This window comes from Leuciscus leuciscus (genome assembly GCF_965113295.1).
Source record: "Leuciscus leuciscus genome assembly, chromosome: 17".
NCBI classification, from domain to species: domain Eukaryota; kingdom Metazoa; phylum Chordata; class Actinopteri; order Cypriniformes; family Leuciscidae; genus Leuciscus; species Leuciscus leuciscus.
The window spans coordinates 40,233,415-40,247,729 of record NC_138741.1 but is presented as its reverse complement, the minus strand read 5'-3'; the positions used below and the strand labels follow the sequence as shown (position 1 = coordinate 40,247,729).

The following is a 14,315-nucleotide window of genomic DNA, read 5'->3' as shown; positions in this document are numbered from 1 at the left end:
GCTCAAGCGCTTCACACACAGACCCGCAGACCCGCGCGCGCGCGCCCGGCCGAACGCGCCGGACCCGAGCCCGAACCCCGCGGGTCACGTGCCCATGCGCGCGCGCCAGCTCCCGGCGTCCTTCTGGCAGGAACCGCGCGCCCCGGGCACCCGCGCGCGTCTCCAGCACCTCCTGAGGAACAGCGCGAGCGGCCCTGCGAGCGTCAGATCTCACGCAGAGAAAAGGAAGATGATTCGCGATAATAATAATAATAATAATCACCCGCACGCGGAGCCGCCGAGGAGGAGCGCGCCGTGCGCGTGCGTGTGCGCGTGCTGCCCTCTTCAGTGTCACGCGCTGCACGCGGACGCGCCTCTCAGGAACAGAACAGCGGAGGCGCGCGGCTTCATCGACGCACTCCACGGTAACGCACATGTGGTGATCAAGCCGATTCCCACGAAGCCCGCAATCTCCTCCTCCATCTTCAGCGTTTTCGGCTTCATCTAGTGCTAGAGGACCACTACAGCACTACTACTGGACTACTAACCTTCTTCAGCTCTTCTGTTTTAACCCAGTCCTGACACGTGCTGCACATGCACAAGCAATGCTTATGATCACGCGCCTTTGAGCACTTAAAGTACAGATGTAGCAGATGTAGCAGGAGTAATACACACGTGCGGTGATTATTTTATTGGCTTTTGTAAAGTTGTGGAGGACATCCAGATATGATCACAGCATTGCATTAGTTTACACGCATCATCAGGAGACTTTCTGTAGAATGAGTTTTCATTTAACAATCGTTCTCTGTTCCAGATTCACTTCCCTGAAACAGCATGATTTCACTGTGGTGTAGAGATAGATCAGTATTTATTATGATCTTTTAGTTGAGATGTTGTTGTGTCACACTAATTAAGCCTGGTCATAATCCAGGTCTTGTCCTGAATTAGCTCATTAAAACTGGTAATCGACTGCTTTACACTGTCTGCTCATTACTGACACACTCAAACCACACACGAGACAAGGAGAGCCTTTTATTCTGCAATCGCCAGTGTCATACTCTGTTTTTAGATCATCAAAATACATGAAATTGTGTATCAAACACATACAAACTTAAAAAAAAAATCAAGATCATAAATTAAAATGTATAAATAGCAGCCTGAAGACAAAACACTCAATTCACAATAGAAGTAATCTCACAGCACCTGTGTTTAAATGTCCAGCAGAAAAACATATAAATTATAATTAAAAAATAAATTATTTGTTTCTTTGTTGTGTTGGAGCTGGATCTAAGGGTTTGGTTCTGGAGCTCAGGGGCTGGTTCTAGAGCTCAGGGACCGGTTTTGGAGCTCAGGGGCCGGTTCTGGAGCTCAGGGGCCGGTTCTGGATCTCGGGGCAGGTTCTGGAGCTCAGGTGTTGGAGCCCGGAGCCGGTTCTGGATCTAAGGGCCAGTTCTGGAGCTCAGGTGTTGGAGCCGGAGCCGGTTCTGGACCTCAGGAGCCGGTTCTGGAGCTCAGGTACCGCAGCACGGGCCCCGGTAGCGGCAGCGAGTCAATGGACCTCAGTCTCCGGGTCCCCAGCTGCTCTCGGACCCTCAGCCGGCACAGGTGCATCAGGGGCCGAGGGGACGCTGCAAACACACAGATACACTCACACACTCATCATCCTCACACTGTAACTGACCTGAGTATTATTGTGTGTATGAAAGTCTCAAAATCAACAAACACAACTGAAAATAATAATTCCTAACTGAAGTTGTCTTCTATGTACGAAACAAAGGAAAGCATGAAAGACAAACAGAATTTATATTATAAAGCCGCTGTGGTTGAACGGTTCCTCCCGATCAGGCTGATAGTGTCAGGGGAAAAAGAAATAAAGCAGCATGTGTGTCCTTCATCTAATTTGACTGGCAAATGTGTTGCGGCTCCTAAAGCAGATCATGAAGACTCACATGTTCTGTCGCGGATGCTGGGCCATTCGGGAGCGTCGCGGAGCAGAGCCGTGGTTCTGCTGCACAGCTGAACGTTCCCCACACACTCCAGCAGCAGATCCACGACCTCAGCAGCGGACCGGCTCCAGCGGGGCGACGAGATCCAGGAGCAGAACTGGCACACAACACACAGACACACAGCACACAGACACACAGACACACAACATTTATTAAACAACAAAAACAACATTTAGAAATGTTACTGGTAGTCACTGTATGAAGAGTTTTGGGGTATAATATGTCACAGTTTACTTTATTTTTTTTCTCCTCACTTACATAAATCAACTATAGTGTCCTGATCACACTATATAAAAAATCATATCTGGTGAATAATCTGAATAATGTTGGTTTTGACTCTCGATTGCCTTGGCTTGATATGTTTTAATGAGTCGCATTTTCCCTACATCCAAAGAGCATCGGGATACAGATTTTACACCCCGTGCAGCAGTTTTTTGCACTCACTGTCTTCAGAATGAATCGTTAATCGCAATTATCTGTATGACAGTTAATATTCAACACCAAATTCATGATCATGGCAGGCGTGAGAATCACTGCTGTAAACTTCCTCAAATGTGAGACTGTGAAAGCCTCATTACTCAGATCATTGCCCAGCTATCATCCCGGTTCACTGATGTCACCTGTAGCCCGGGCTCAGAGCGGCTCCGGCCGGCGTGCTCCTCCCGCGGGGGTGTGTGTGTGTGTGGTGTGAAGCAGGGCCGGGCGTCGCAGCCGTGCTCCAGCAGACAGCGCAGGACGCTGAGGGTGTGTGTGTGTGTGAGCAGCGCGGGGAGGGCCTCCACACGGGCCCCGTGCTCCAGCAGCAGCGCTACGCTCTCCACACACCCCCGCTCCGCCGCTAGCAGCAGCACCTGCTCCGCGTCAGGATCGGCTCCGGCCCTCAGCAGCTCCGCGGCCGCCTGCGTGTTCCCGGCGGAGACGGCACCAAGCAGAGCCGAGCCGCAGCCGGAGGAGCGCCGCATGTTCACGTCACAGCCCGAGCGGATCAGCACGCGCAGGGTGTTCAGCTGGTTGTTCTCCGCGGACAGATGGAGCGGAGAGACGCCACTCTCCCGTAACCGCACACGGCTGCTGAGCGGCAGCAACAGGGAAACTATCCTGTGGGAAACATGAGGAACGCGCTTAATACAGCAAACAATCATTCTTTCAATCAAGACACCATTGAAAATGCTGGTTGATGTTATCAAATTGAACTAAAACTTGCAGATTTTGATCACAACTTCCCAAATTGATCATTTTTTCCCACCTTCTTACACTTGTGTTTGCAGTCAAAAATGACCAGCCTACAAAAAACTGTGTGTAACTCTGTGTTATTGCCACATATTAGATTCAATCTTTTGATCAACTGGTTTTCTTACTCTGAAATGTTAATTGTGAAATTGAAGAGGGAACGAGTCGCTGCGTTGATTGATGCTGAGGGAACGCTGAGGGAACGCTTCACGTGATGATGTCTTGAAGCACATGTGTAATCAGTCCAATGGTGTGGTGGAACGTGAGGCGGGTGACGTCATGATCCAGGACACTATAAAGCTGCCCAAACAAAGCAGCGCTAGCTTCGTAAAGTCTGAAGTCGTCGCTGACAGGCACATTGGAGATATGGCATGGAGACGCAGCGTCTCGTTCCCTCTTCAGGGAACCGGGGTTACAGTCGTAAGTGAGGCGGTCCTTTTCAAGGGAACTCGCGCTACGTCGAGTGACGCTGAGCAAACGCCACCATAGCGAGTAGTGTCTGTCCAGTGTGGAATCATAAGGAGCAGTGCTAGGACGAGAGCACCTGGGACCCTGAGTCCATGTTCAAAGAGTAGAACCGCACAAATGTGGGTGAGGTGAAATCCTCACCACCCTGCCGCATCACAGACATCTTGGAGAGCAACTCCTGTCATAAGGGCCTTGGAGGCCGCCATACGCGGAAGAACGTCACAGAGGAAGCACATCACAGTGCTCACAGCTAGCACCCTCGAGCTCCTCACCCAAACAAGCTACACAAAACATGTGTGTCCCCACCCGTTAAATAACGCGGGCAGGGGTGCACACACATCCTAAACTGCTGCTTGCTCGCCATGACTTTGTATATATATATAGTGATATATAGTGTCCTGGTTCGTGACGTCACCCGCCTCTAACGTTCTGCCGCACCATTGGACTGATTTCACATGTGCTTTAAGACGTCAGCTCACAAAACGTTTCCTCAGAGTCAATCGAGAACAATCTGATCAAACAATAGAATCCAATATTTGATGATGATAATATAGCATAACGAGAGATATATAAGCAATCTTTGAGCCGGAAACACCAAATGGTGTGAAGGGTTTTGAAAGCAGAGCTGAGTGACAGTGAGCATGTGGTGTTTGTGTCAGCTGTCGAGCCACCGTCACGCGTCACACACAGCTGCTGATCACAGTCCTGTTCCTGGAGATCTGCAGAGTTCCACAGCCGTGATCACACACAACTGGAGCAGCTGATGAAGATCAGGTGTGTGTGTCAGATCTCCAGGAGCAGGTGTGGTGTATGATCAGACTCAAGATCTCCAGGAGCAGGTGTGGTGTATCTGCTGATCACTGTCCTGTTCCTGGAGATCTGCAGAGTTCAGCAGCTGTGATCACACACACCTGGAGCAGCTGATGAAGATCAGGTGTGTGTGTCAGATCTCCAGGAGCAGGTGTGGTGTATGATCAGACTCAAGATCTCCAGGAGCAGGTGTGGTGTATGATCAGACTCACTCCTCGTGCCCGTGCTGGCTGGCGACGTGCAGTGGCAGAAGGCCGGCACTGCAGGGTTTGTTGGCGTCGGCGTGATGCTGGAGCAGAAGCTTGACGGTTTCCCCGTGACCGTGTCTGCAGGCTTCCGTTAAAGCCGTGTTTCCATCACACGTCTGGAGGTTCACGCCGGCACCTGGCAGGACAAAACACACAAGCCATCCTTTAACATCGGGAAATAAATGTCCTATGAACACAAACAATGTCCTGTTCTGGGATTTATATCTGCTGCTGTACTGGCCTGTCCTGCTATTAGTTTGTGGATATTCTGAATCTATCATATTCATTCGTTTATTCATGTCACGGTAAAATATTAATTTGAAGAACTTCAGGCATATTCACAGATGATCAGATAGATCCTCATATCTGAAGAAATGACACTCATGACTGAGTATTTTGTGATTTAGTAAATGTTTGCAGCATACACAATTATGCTTTATATGAAGAGCGTACAAAATACTCAAAAATAATCTTAAACTTCTTTGTCAAATTAAATATTATATGAGCTGTTTATTTTTATTGGGTTTGTCATTTTTGGGATACACCAACAAGTATTGTGAATATTTAGCCTATATTAAGCTGTAATTAAGTAAGGGTTAGTTCATTTAAACATCTATGTTATTGATAAATTTACAATTACTTTAAATTAAAGAAAAATACGAGTTTGATTTGTCTTATTTGTTTATTTGTCTTAAAATAAGAAGAGTTGGATTGACAAGTGCAATCAAGCTACATATACAGCTAAATATTGTGTTTAGTGTTTTTCACAATGAAAATCAATTCATTAAATTGTCAAGATTAAGATGTTGTATGATTTTAATTGTTAAATGCAGTGGGGAAGGTCGAGGCCTCTGACAGACTGAAATCACAATTTTATAGATTTAGGGTTGGTTTGTTTAGGGTTTAAAACTAGCTTTGCTTTAAACTTAAGTAAATTTTCCCTGAAAAAAGTTTATAATATTTCAAATAGGTCTTGCTACAGAAAACATGGAATTTGGGTTTCTAAAGTTTTTAAGAACAGTCACATGACACCAAAGTCAAGCCTATTGCTTAAACTACTATTCTCATTAACATATGATTTTAAAGTCATTGGATTTTTTGAGAGAATCCAAAAGCATGAGGTTCAGTACCGTTCCGGATCAGGTACGCAAGCGCTTCTGTCCGTCCGTGTCGCGCGGCTTCGATGGCGGGTGTGACATCGTCAGCGTTACGGGCGTCTACGGCGGCTCTGGCCTGCAGGAGCATCTGGCAGAGTGTGATGTTGTTCCGTCTCGCGGCTTCATGCAGTGCCGTCCAACCTCGCCGACAGCGCTGATTCACTGATGCTCCACACGCTAGCAGCAGCTCCACCATACCGACACACTCCTGCTCGCACGCTGCACATGAGGAGAAACATACACACTCGTTTACTCCATACTGACACACTCCTTCTTGCACGCTTCACATAAGAAATATACACACTCGTTCACTTCATACCGACACACTCCTGCTTGCACGCTGCACATGAGGAGAAACATACACACTCGTTCACTTCATACCGACACACTCCTGCTTGCACGCTGCACATGAGGAGAAATATACATACTCGTTTATTCCATACTGACACACTCCTGCTCGCACGCTGGACATGAGGAGAAACATTCACACACGTTTACTCCATACCGACACACTCCTGCTCGCACACTGCACATGAGGAGAAACATACACACACGTTTACTCCATACTGACACACTCCTGCTCGCATGCTGCACATGAGAAACATACACACACGTTTACTCCATACCGACACACTCCTGCTCGCACGCTGCACAGGAGGAGAAACATACACACACGTTTACTCCATACCGACACACTCCTGCTCGCACGCTGCACAGGAGGAGAAACATACACACAAGTTTACTCATACCGACACACTCCTGCTCGCACGCTGCACATGAGGAGAAACATACACACTCGTTTACTCCATACTGACACACTCCTTCTCGCATGCTGCACATGAGAAATATACACACTCGTTTACTCCATAACGACACACTCCTGCTTGCATGCTGCACATGAGGAGAAACACACACACTCGTTTACTCCATACCGACACACTCCTGCTCGCACGCTGCACATGAGGAGAAACATACACACTCGTTTACTCCATACCGACACACTCCTGCTCGCACGCTGGACATGAGGAGAAACATTCACACACGTTTACTCCATACCGACACACTCCTGCTCGCACGCTGGACATGAGGAGAAACATACACACACATTCACTCCATACCGACAAAATCCTGCTCGCACGCTGGACATGAGGAGAAACATACACACACGTTTACTCCATACCGACACACTCCTGCTCGCACGCTGGACATGAGGAGAAACATTCACACACGTTTACTCCATACCGACACACTCCTGCTCGCACGCTGGACATGAGGAGAAACATACACACACATTCACTCCATACCGACACAATCCTGCTCGCACGCTGGACATGAGGAGAAACTTACACGCACGTTTACTCCATACCGATACACTCCTGCTCGCACGCTGCACATGAGAAACATACACACGTTTACTCCATACCGACACACTCCTGCGCGCATGCATCACATGAGGAGAAACATACACACACGTTTACTCCATACCGACACACTCCTGCTCGCACGCTGCACATGAGGAGAAACATACACACACGTTTACTCCATACTGACACACTCCTGCTCGCACGCATCACATGAGAAACATACACACACGTTTACTCCATACCGACACACTCCTGCTCGCACGCTGCACATGAAGAGAAACATACACACACGTTTACTCCATACCGACACACTCCTGCTCGCACGCTGCACATGAGGAGAAACATACACACACGTTTACTCCATACCGACACACTCCTGCTCGTACGCTGCACATGAGGAGAAACATACACACACATTTACTCCATACTGACACACTCCTGCTCGCACGCTGCACAGGAGGAGAAACATTCAAACACGTTTACTCCATACCGACACACTCCTGCTCGCACGCTGCACAGGAGGAGAAACATACACACACGTTTACTCCATACCGACACACTCCTGCTCGCACTCTGCACATGAGGAGAAACACACACACACGTTTATTCCATACCGACACACTCCTGCTCGCACGCTGCACATGAAGAGAAACACACACACACATTTACTCCATACCGACACACTCCTGCTCGCACGCTGGACATGAGGAGAAACATACACACACATTTACTCCATACCGACACAATCCTGCTCGCACGCTGGACATGAGGAGAAACATACACACACGTTTACTCCATACCGACACACTCCTGCTCGCACGCTGCACATGAGAAACATACACACACGTTTACTCCATACCGACACACTCCTGCGCGCACGCATCACATGAGGAGAAACACACACACACGTTTACTCCATACCGACACACTCCTGCTCGCACGCATCACATGAGGAGAAACATACACACACGTTTACTCCATACCGACACACTCCTGCTCGCACGCTGCACATGAGGAGAAACATACACACACGTTTACTCCATACCGACACACTCCTGCTCGCACGCTGCACATGAGGAGAAACATACACACACGTTTACTCCATACCGACACACTCCTGCTCGCAGGCTGCACAGGAGGAGAAACATACACACACGTTTACTCCATACCGACACACTCCTGCTCGCACGCTGCACAGGAGGAGAAACATACACACACGTTTACTCCATACCGACACACTCCTGCTCGCACGTTGCACATGAGGAGAAACATACACAGACATTTACTCCATACTGACACACTCCTGCTCGCACGCTGCACAGGAGGAGAAACATACACACACGTTTACTCCATACTGACACACTCCTGCTCGCACGCTGCACAGGAGGAGAAATATACACACACGTTTACTCCATACCGACACACTCCTGCTCGCAAGCTGCACATGAGGAGAAACATACACACACGTTTACTCCATACCGACACACTCCTGCTCGCACGCTGCACATGAGGAGAAACATACACACACCTTTTCCCTCCATCCCGACACACTCCTGCTCGCACGCATCACATGAGGAGAAACATACACACACGTTTACTCCATACCGACACACTCCTGCTCGCACGCTGCACATGAGGAGAAACATACACACACGTTTACTCCATACCGACACACTCCTGCTCGCACGCTGCACATGAGGAGAAACATACACACTCGTTTACTCCATACCGACACACTCCTGCTTGCACGCTGCACATGAGGAGAAACATACACACACGTTTACTCCATACGACACACTCCTGCTCGCACGCTGCACATGAGGAGAAACATACACACACGTTTACTCCATACCGACACACTCCTGCTTGCATGCTGGACATGAGGAGAAACATACACACACGTTTACTCCATACCGACACACTCCTGCTCGCACGCTGGACATGAGGAGAAACATACACACACGTTTACTCCATACCGACACACTCCTGCTCGCACGCTGGACATGAGGAGAAACATACACACACGTTTACTCCATACCGACACACTCCTGCTCGCACGCTGGACATGAGGAGAAACATACACACACGTTTACTCCATACCGACACACTCCTGCTCGCACGCTGGACATGAGGAGAAACATACACACACGTTTACTCCATACCGACACACTCCTGCTCGCACGCTACACATGAGGAGAAACATACACACACGTTTACTCCATACCGACATACTCCTGCTCGCACGCTGCAAATGAGGAGAAACATTCCAGTTACACTTAATGTTGACACATTTTTTTCTGGTGAAATAAAAAGGAACGTAAACAACTAAAGGAATAGAAAAAAGGAAGCAAGGAAAGAAATTGAGGAAAGGAACAGAGGAAATGAAGAGAGGAAAGAAAACGAGGAAAGGAAGTGCGGAAAGGAAGAGAGGAAAGGAAGAGAGGAAAGGAAGCGAGGAAAGGAAGAGAGGAAAGGAAGAGAGGAAAGGAAGCGAGTAAAGGAAGAGAGGAAAGGAAGCGAGGAAAGGAAGAGAGGAAAGGAAGCGAGTAAAGGAAGCAAGGAAAGGAAGAGAGGAAAGGAAGAGAGGAAAGGAAGCAAGAAAAGGAAGAGAGGAAAGGACGCGAGGAAAGGAAGCGAGGAAAGGAAGAGAGGAAAGGAAGCGAGTAAAGGAAGAGTGGAAAGGAAGCGAGTAAAGGAAGAGAGGAAAGGAAGCGAGGAAAGGAAGAGAGGAAAAGAAGAGAGGAAAGGAAGAGAGGAAAGGATGCGAGTAAAGGAAGCGAGTAAAGGAAGGAAGAGAGGAAAGGAAGCGAGGAAAGGAAGGAAGAGAGGAAAGGAAGTGAGTAAAGGAAGAGAGGAAAGGAAGTGAGGAAAGGAAGGAAGAGAGGAAAGGAAAGGAAGCGATTTCCTGTGGGAAATGAATCCCACAGGAACGCAGACATACTGATAAAATGACCCGAATTACCTCAATGACCTAAATGACCTGAATGAGCTGAACGACTTGAATGACCCCTGAACGACCTGAATGACCCCTGAACAACCTGTATGACCTCAATGACCTGACTGACCTGAATGACCCGATTGGCCTGAACGACCTGTATGACCTCAATGACCTGACTGACATGAATGACCCAAATGAACGCACCTTTATGACCCCTGAATGACCTGTATGACCTCAATGACCTGACTGACCTGAATGACCCGATTGACCCGAAAGACCTGAACGACCTGTATGACCTCAATGACCTGACTGACCTGAATGACCCAAATGAACGCACCTTTATGACCCCTGAATGACCCGTATGACCTCAATGACCTGACTGACCTGAATGACCCGATTGACCCGAATGACCTGAACGACCTGTATGACCTCAATGACCTGACTGACCCAAATGAACGCACCTTTATGACCCCTGAATGACCCGTATGACCTCAATGACCTGACTGACCTGAATGACCCGATTGACCCGAATGACCTGAACGACCTGTATGACCTCAATGACCTGACTGACCTGAATGACCCAAATGAACGCACCTTTATGACCCCTGAATGACCTGTATGACCTCAATGACCTGACTGACCTGAATGACCCAAATGAACGCACCTTTATAAAGCGTCGTCTCTTTGTTCTTGTTGCTGATATCAGGGTCGGCTCCTGCTTCCAGAAGAATCCTCACACAGTCCAGGTGTCGTCCGTGAACCGCGATCATCAGAGCCGTCTGTTCCTGAAGCGTCCGCTTGTCCACACACACGCCTCGAGCTGCACACGCACACACACACACACCATTAATCAGCACACGCATCAGGTCTGCTGTAGATGACCAATGACTAGCACAGTAAAACACAACACTAGAGCGGCTCAACCTGTTCAACAAGTGCATGGGTTTGTTTTCTGGAAATTCCTCAGAAAGGTTAGAGAGAAACAGCCTGTGGCACTTCAAGTGTGTGTGAGACAGTAATTTAGAACTCAAGTGTGTGTGAGACAGTGATTTAGAACTCAAGTGTGTGTGAGACAGTGATTTACCTTTCAGCAGCGCTTGAACACAGAGTGTCTGCCCGCAGTGAGCGGCTTCATGCAGTGCCGTCCAGTCGTCAGCGTCACACACCGATGCTAGTGCCCTGACTTGCTGCACATCTCCTCTCCGCACTGCACAGATCAGCCTGAGAGAGAACAGATCATCACTGACGGGGCTAGTCGTCACAGGGGCTCACAGACGGGGCTCACAGACGGGGCTAGTCGTCACAGGGGCTCACAGACGGGGCTAGTCGTCACAGGGGCTCACAGATGGGGCTAGTCGTCACAGGGGCTCAGAGACGGGGCTAGTCGTCACGGGGCTAGTCGCCACAGGGGCTCACAGACGGGGAGAGTCGTCACAGGAGCTCACAGACGGGGCTAGTCGTCACAGGGGCTCACAGACGGAGCTAGTCGTCACAGGGGCTCACAGACGGGGCTAGTCGTCACAGGGGCTCACAGACGGAGCTAGTCGTCACAGGGGCTCAGAGCCGGGGCTAGTCGTCACAGCGGCTCACAGACGGGGCTAGTCGACACAGGGGCTCACAGATGGGGCTAGTTGTCACAGGGGCTCACAGACGGGGCTAGTCGTCACAGCGGCTCAGAGACCGTGGCTGGTCGTCACAGGGACTCACAGACGGGGCTTGTCGTCACAGGGACTCACAGACGGGGCTAGTCGTCACAGGGACTCACAGACGGGGCTAGTCGTCACAGGGACTCACAGACGGGGCTAGTCGTCACAGGGGCTCAGAGCCGGGGCTAGTCATCACAGGGGCTCAGAGGCCGGGGCTAGTCGTCACAGGGGCTCAGAGGCCGGGGCTAGTCGTCACAGAGACTCAGTCTCATAAATGCTTGGTTTCTCCAGCAGTGCTTTTTTAGAAATCTCTTAAACTGAAATATTTTATTGAGTTCTGTCCTCCAGGCTAGATTTACAGTATAATCCTATTTTTGTAATATCTACGAAATAAAATAAACGCACACAGACATCCATTAAGACTATACAATTAAGGCAACTTTTCTCTTTGCATGTTTCATTAATTGTATTTCCTAGTCGTTTTACTGTTCACATGTGGCCATAAAACCCGTAATATGGATTTGAATGGCAGGTTCCAGTGTGACAGCTTACCCCGTGCACAGATTACTCGCTATAGCGGTCTCGATGCGAATGTGTCTAAAGAGACATTTAAAACTCAACACATACTGAGAAACACTGAGTGTGACAACTAGCCCCGTCTCCAGAAGATCAACACAGAACATGGTGAGATTGAGCTGTCACAAAACACCCGATTTAAAGTGACAGCTGAAGGTCATGCAGGAACAAACCTGTCACACACCTGCCATATTCTGATACTATAAACTAAACTGAACCATTTGAGCTCGTTCTGTTGATGAATAAACTGCCACAGTAACACACACACACACACACACACACACACACTGAAGGACTCACTCTGTCGGCTCGATGTCTCTCTCAGATGATGAGGTTTTCTGCGGCGATGAGTTTCGTTTTTTGTCATTTGTTCGAAATAAGGAGATATATTCGGCATAAGTGAATCGTGTCATCGTGTCGTGTTATTGTCACACAGCGCGCGTGGACAGACAAAGGCGCGCGCGCGTGTGAGTGTGTGTGTGTGTGTGTGTGTGTGTGTGTGTGTGTGCGTGTGTGTGTGTGTGTTCAGCGCTCAGCTGTTCGTTCACTGGGTTAATTTTAGTTCGTCTTGACACGTGAGGACTGGAGTTTACCTTATTTGTCTGTCCACTTCACCAGCTCAGATAATGTGATAATAGCAGCGCTTACAGTGGAATTACTGAGAAATGAGGAAAACATGTTTATTCATGTTCAGATCACATATCAGGTCTTGTTTAGATTCCTCGGAAAGAGAAAAAGAAAGAGAAAGAGAAGAAAATACTACATAAGAACTGACACTTCTAGTTCAGATTCTGGATCTGTCATCATTCCACATTAGTGTGTGTATTCTCTGATGTCTCGTCACGCGTGTCAGATGATGACGACAGCAGTGTTACTGCACATGTCAGCCTTTTTGTTTGTTACATATTTAGGCAAACCGGTTTTCTGCTTATATGCAAATGTATTAGTGAGGAAATGGTAAAGAAACTATGGACTGTGTTTAAAATCATGCAGTGTGTTCACATGTGTGACTCCTCATCATGTGTGATGTTCAGATCTGCTGCTCTGATGCCTTTTATGGACACGATCCTCAGTTCAGCTTCACTTCCACACACACACACACACACACACACACACACACACACACACACACACACACACACGATCCTCAGTTCAGCTTCACTTCCACTCGAGACATTTATCATCACTGTCACTGATCACATTCACACACACACTCACTCGCACACACACACACACACACACACACACACACACACACACACACACACACACACACACACACACACACACACACACACACACACACACTGAAAAGAAAACGACACAGCTCAGTCTAGTCTCACACACACTCTCTCTGAACACGTCAAAGCTCCTGAGTTAATATCATCACACTGTATGCTGAATTAAAGACCCCATGAAATGTAACAAAGACATAATCTTTTTGGACTTTCCGTATAATTTAGTAGCTACTTGATTATTTTTTATTGAGAAATATACATATTTTGTTAAGAATATACAAATAGCACTAATCTTACAGGACGACTTAAAAAAAGAAATCTGACTGTTTTTGAAATATGTAAATTTGCCTAAATGTACAGTATTCAGCAGAAGTGAGTCTCAGTATCTCACACACTCTCTCTCACACACTGCAGTGTTTATACGTCGAGCATTTCCTCTTAACCATCAAAAACAAATACGTCAGAAAGTCTAATAAAACACTGTAAGACAGAAATGAACAGAAGAGGGACATTCATGTAACCCTAAAACAACACAATACAACCAATCGTTCAAAATACAGGTAAAGGTAACACTCCTGTGAAAGATACAGATATTCCTTCATGTTCACACACACTGAGTTCTCACTCATGCTGAATACTGATCATCTTAAAGCTT

At 48.0% G+C, this 14,315-nt stretch overlaps 2 protein-coding genes across 2 annotated transcripts in view; one reads left to right on the top strand and one right to left on the bottom strand.

Moving 5' to 3' along the window:
* LOC309479478 (protein FAM181A-like) overlaps nucleotides 1-951 on the top strand; it is a 1,944-nt gene extending 993 nt beyond the window's left edge. Inside the window, exon 1 of the mRNA XM_082143665.1 lies at nucleotides 1-951. This exon is cut by the window's left edge and continues 993 nt beyond it. Within this exon, the coding sequence (XP_081999791.1) occupies nucleotides 1-487 (487 nt within the window). The 3' untranslated portion in view covers nucleotides 488-951.
* Nucleotides 952-998: 47 nt separating this feature from the next.
* Nucleotides 999-13,051, bottom strand: LOC309479400 (ankyrin repeat and SOCS box protein 2-like). Its single transcript, XM_082143523.1, has 8 exons — nucleotides 12,723-13,051; nucleotides 11,285-11,421; nucleotides 10,865-11,020; nucleotides 5,872-6,117; nucleotides 4,706-4,877; nucleotides 2,606-3,083; nucleotides 1,929-2,082; nucleotides 999-1,607 (listed from the first exon to the last, which is right to left on the bottom strand). Exons 1-8 carry the CDS (start codon nucleotides 12,833-12,835, stop codon nucleotides 1,471-1,473), a joined length of 1,593 nt encoding a protein of 530 aa, XP_081999649.1. The 5' UTR covers nucleotides 12,836-13,051; the 3' UTR covers nucleotides 999-1,470.
* Between the last annotated feature and the right edge of the window lie 1,264 nt (nucleotides 13,052-14,315).